The sequence below is a fragment of the Vanrija albida genome, assembly GCF_041260175.1.
Source record: "Vanrija albida strain AlHP1 chromosome Unknown contig_6, whole genome shotgun sequence".
In the NCBI taxonomy this organism is placed as follows: Eukaryota; Fungi; Basidiomycota; class Tremellomycetes; order Trichosporonales; family Trichosporonaceae; genus Vanrija; species Vanrija albida.
In genome coordinates this window covers 2,174,080-2,178,761 of record NW_027191425.1, presented here as the reverse complement: position 1 = coordinate 2,178,761, position 4,682 = coordinate 2,174,080, and the positions used below count along the sequence as shown (strand labels likewise).

Genomic DNA, 4,682 nt, shown 5'->3' with positions numbered 1-4,682 from the left:
GAAGCGTAGCGTGGTGCTTGCAGGTCTGCCGAGGCTCGAGGCGCAAGCGCATGTGGCGGACCGTGTGGTGGCGCATCGGTCACTACCAGTCTCGCGAGCAGCCAGTAGGCGGCGGGGGTCTCATCTGTAACGCTCGGGCATGCCTTGGCGCGATAGCTCAGCTCACGACGTCAGTGGTACCGGGTATGGGTATGGGTTGGGCTATCTGTTGGCGTTGGCGCTGGCACAAAACAGCACGCCGCACGCCGCACACAGCACATGACGACAGATGCACAAGGCGCCAGTCGATTGCTATTGTTCCATCGCCCATCAAACATCATGGATCCACCACGCCCCACGCACCGCCTCTTCTCGCGCTCGCTGTCCGCTCTGGACGGGTACGCCGCCGACGAGTGAGTGGGCCGTGGCCCGCGGCGCTGACGCCAGCCAACCGCCGCGCCTCCGCCGACGGAGCACCGTCATGGTGCAGAGCAAGCTGCGCGAGTGGCCGCGCTCGGCCAAGTGGGCCGTCAAGCTGCAGACGCGGCGGCTGAGGTGGGCGGTGCTGCTGGGCTCGCTAATAGCAGGAGGAAGTGGCTGGGCCTGCCGAGCGATACCGAGTAGCGCAGATCGCGACGAGGGGCTCGGGGCGAGGGGCGGTCCCGAGTGACCGAGAGGAGAGGACGACAGAGGATATCCACCCCGGCGCGTCGCGGAGATACGGGCCGCTGGCGCCGCCCGCCCCACACGCACGCGCACAGACGCACCGAGACGATGCACGAGTCGATCAGTGCATACCCGGGGCCCGGGAGGTGCCCGTGAGGTGGCGAGGGGAAACGTCTCAGTGCCATGCGAGCGCTCGCCCAGAGCGCGGGCACGGAGCCATGGTGCGACTGGCCACTGGCCATCCCCGGACGCCTCCGCCGCGCGCCGCACCTACTTATCCCCTTTTTGTGTTGCGTTTCTTGTTTCTCCTCACGCTGTCTGTCGCTTGACGTGCTGCTCTGGCGAGTCGCTGCTCGGTCTGGATACTGGATATCAGCAAGCCCCACCCAGTCCCCGCACACGACACCCAGCCCGAGCACCATGTCGGCGCGATTCTTCCAGCGCCTGCCGTCCTCCCTTGACGGGTTTGACAACGACAAGTGGGTTGCGAGGTGGGGCAAGCTGACACATCCAGCATGCCGGCGCGGTACCGAAGCGGCACGAGGCGCGCGACCAACAAGCTCCGCGAGCTGCCGAGTTCGACCAAGCGCATGCTGAGGTGGGTAGGCGACCCGTAACGTCCTGACCCGGCAGGAGGGTGTTCAAGGGCAGCGTGGTCGACGAAAACACCCCGCTGCTGTAACCCGGCTGGGCCGCACCCAAGCCCGACGAGGCAAGAAGCAACGACAGACAGCCGACGACAGAAGCCAACGACAGCCGACGAGAAGCCAGAAGGCCACGACCCCCCGACGCCTGTGACGATCCCCACGAATTAGACATGTTAGATACGATGAGGCCGGCGACGGCGTGAGTGATGATGCATACTAGTACAGTTAGGCCGTGGGCGCCCTCGGTCCGCCGGTGCGCGGGTCGACCGGGGTGAGGGGGCACAGCGCGGCCGAGACGGTGCGGCCCTCCTCAAAGAGCAGGTTGTAGGTCGACGCGGCGTTGCGCGTGTCCATCAGGTCGAGCTGGATGCCAAGGCTCGAGATGTAGTCGCGGATCTCTGGGGGCGCGGGGATGACGCGGGCGCCGGTGCCGAACAGGAGGATTTCTACTCTCAGCATTGTCGTTGTTGCAGCTCACCTGGCCGGGGGACGAGGCGCTCGAACACGGCGAACCGGTCCACTCCCCACCCCTCCCACGCCTTGGCGAGCCCCTGGCTCCCGTCGCCCTTGGGCGGGTCGACGTCCCAGAGGAAGACTTTGCCCTCTGCGAAGATCGCGCCGCCGGGGACGACGAGCCCGTCCGAGAGGATGAAGCCCTTGGCCGTGAGCTTGTGGACTGAGAGCGGCGGGTTTTCCGGCGCCTCAAACAGGTTTTGCAGGCGGGGGGCGGGGGTCGCGTGGAACGCGCGTGCAGCGAGAGGGCGCGCGCTCGCGGCCCGCAGGCTGCGGGCGAGTTGTGTTCTCAGCATGTTGTGCGATTGTCAAAGTCGATGCACCGACGACTTGGACTTCTTGAGCCGCCGGATCTCTGCGATCTGCGTCATGACGGAGGCAAAGTCGCGTGGGTCCCACGCGCGCATCACGTGCAGGCGCAAAAGTTGAATCGAGCTCGCGAGCACCAGAGCGTCATCGCGCAGCTCGTGCATCGCACTCCGTCTTGGCTTTTTCTCCACCCCAGACACTCACAGACAACACAATGGCTCCCAGGAAGACGGTGGGCATCTTGGGTGAGTAGGTTGTGCGGCAGCGGCTGGAGGCTGCGACACCTCGCGTCTCCGCGATCGCTGCCCACGTCCCCGTCCCCCCACTGACATCCCAGGCGGCGGCCAGCTCGGCCGCATGCTTACGCACCCCGCGGCGCTGCTCAACATCCCGCTTCTCATCCTCGACAAGGGCGAGTACACGCCGGCCAAGCAGACGCTGCTCGCGCCCTCGACCCTCGCGCACCCCGACGGGCCGTTCACGTCCGAGCCGCACATCCGCGAGCTCGCGGCCGCGTGCGACGTGCTCACCGTCGAGATTGAGCACGTCAACGCCGACGTGCTCGAGGCCGTCGAGAAGGAGGGGCTGTGCGAGGTCCAGCCCTCGCCGGCCACCATCCGCCTCATCCAGGACAAGTACCTCCAGAAGAAGTACCTCGCCGACCGCGGCATCCCCGTCGCGCCCTTTGCCGTCGTCGAGCAGAGCACCGAGGCCAACGTCAAGGCCGTGGCTGGCGAGCTCGGCCTCCCCGTCATGCTCAAGGCGCGCACGCTCGCGTACGACGGCCGCGGCAACTCGCCGCTCAAGAGCACTGACTCGGCCGCGATCGCAAAGAGCCTCGAGTTCCTCGGCGACCGCCCCCTCTACGCCGAGGGATGGGTCCCCTTCGTCAAGGAGGTCGCCGTCATGGTCGTGCGTAACAAGGCCGGCGAGGTGCGCTCGTACGACGCGGTCGAGACGATCCACCGCGACTCGATCCTCCGCGTCTGCCTCGCGCCCCTGAGGAGCGGCACCGCGCCCGGTGCCGAGGTCGACACGGGCGTGAACGACAAGGCCAGGCAGCTCGCCGAGAAGGCCGTGGCCACGCTCGATGGCGCTGGTATCTTTGGTGTCGAGATGTTCCTCCTCGAGGATGGTGAGTTGGGCGAAGAGTGTTTCGTCCACCCGCTGACACCCCAGGCTCGCTCCTCCTCAACGAGATTGCCCCCCGCCCCCACAACTCGGGCCACCACACCATCGAGGCGTGCCACGTCTCGCAGTTCGAGAACCACCTCCGCGCTATCCTCTCCCTCCCTCTCGGCGACACGTCCCTCCGCGTCCCCTCGGCCGCCATGGTCAACGTGCTCGGCGTGAGCGGGTCGATGGACCCCATCGACGACATTGCGACCAACGCCCTGTCTGTCCCCGGCGCCAGCGTGCACCTGTACGGCAAGGTCGAGTCGCGCGCCGCCCGCAAGATGGGCCACATCACCGTCACGGGCGGCTCGGACGCCGACGTGCGCGCAAAGGTCCGCACGCTCCTCGGCCACCAGCCCGACCTCGACGCCAAGTTCATCGACGAGGTCGCCCCGGCCCCCGTCAAGGGCCACTCGCACCGCCAGCCCCTCGTCGGCATCATCATGGGCTCGGACTCTGACCTCCCCGTCATGCTCCCCGCCACCAAGATCCTCGACAAGTTTGGCGTCCCCTACGAGCTGACCATTACGTCGGCGCACCGCACGCCCGACAGGATGGTCACGTACGCGCGCTCGGCTGCTTCGCGCGGTCTCCGTGCCGTCATTGCCGGTGCCGGTGGCGCCGCCCACCTCCCCGGCATGGTCGCCTCCGAGACGTCGGTGCCCGTCATCGGTGTGCCTGTCAAGGCGTCGGTGCTCGACGGCGTCGACTCGCTCTACTCGATCCTCCAGATGCCCCGCGGCATCCCCGTCGCCACGGTCGGCATCAACAACTCGACCAACGCGGCGCTGCTCGCCATCCGCATCCTCGGCACCAGCGTGCCCCTGTTCCAGAAGGACACGGAGGCGTACGCCAAGGCGCTCGAGGAGGAGGTCATTGGCAAGGCCGGCAACCTCGAGGAGCTCGGCTGGGACAAGTATGTCAGCGACGTGCTGAAGAAGTAGGCGAGGGAGGGGCGTGAGGCGCGAATGCGAGCGCGTGACGAGCGCGAGAGCGCGGCGGCGCGGCCCGCAATGTAGAATAGATCTGGTAATGTGACGATGTTTTGGTTTGCCGTGGGGTTGAGCAGCGCAGCAGGTGGCGCAGCCATAGGACGTGCAAGGCATCTTGACAAGAGAGAGTACGCTGGTGGCGCCTGATCCAGGCCTGCAACGGCGCGCGCCGCGCTCCCAGACTCGTGACCACCAAGCCCAAAGTCGGCGTACGCGGCGTAATAATCGCAGGCGGCAGGCCACATGACCCTCCTCGCGCGGCTCAAGCTTTCGGCCGGGGATCGCCCCGAGGCTCCAGCGATGCCTAGTTGGGCGCGCACGCCGGCGGAGGCAGCGCAACCAAAAGTTGCTATTGTATTAGCGCCGGTATAGCATTCACTGGGCTGGATTATGCGTGATG

At 66.8% G+C, this 4,682-nt stretch overlaps 3 protein-coding genes across 3 annotated transcripts; 2 read left to right on the top strand and 1 right to left on the bottom strand.

Annotated features, from left to right (window-relative positions):
* Nucleotides 1-318: 318 nt before the first annotated feature.
* Q8F55_008261 (uncharacterized protein) lies at nt 319-1,327 on the top strand (the record flags this gene model as incomplete). The annotated part of the gene is made up of 4 exons (XM_069356658.1): nt 319-392; nt 427-534; nt 1,160-1,243; nt 1,279-1,327. The coding sequence occupies 4 exons, from the start codon at nt 319-321 to the stop codon at nt 1,325-1,327; spliced, it is 315 nt and encodes a 104-aa protein (XP_069206499.1).
* Nucleotides 1,328-1,517: 190 nt separating this feature from the next.
* On the bottom strand, nt 1,518-2,101 carry TOM20_2 (mitochondrial import receptor subunit tom20; the record flags this gene model as incomplete). The annotated part of the gene is made up of 2 exons (XM_069356657.1): nt 1,518-1,738; nt 1,771-2,101. 2 exons carry the CDS (start codon nt 2,099-2,101, stop codon nt 1,518-1,520), a joined length of 552 nt encoding a protein of 183 aa, XP_069206498.1.
* A 227-nt stretch (nt 2,102-2,328) lies between these two features.
* Nucleotides 2,329-4,234, top strand: ADE2 (phosphoribosylaminoimidazole carboxylase ade2; the record flags this gene model as incomplete). The annotated part of the gene is made up of 3 exons (XM_069356656.1): nt 2,329-2,359; nt 2,452-3,249; nt 3,294-4,234. 3 exons carry the CDS (start codon nt 2,329-2,331, stop codon nt 4,232-4,234), a joined length of 1,770 nt encoding a protein of 589 aa, XP_069206497.1.
* Nucleotides 4,235-4,682: the final 448 nt, after the last annotated feature.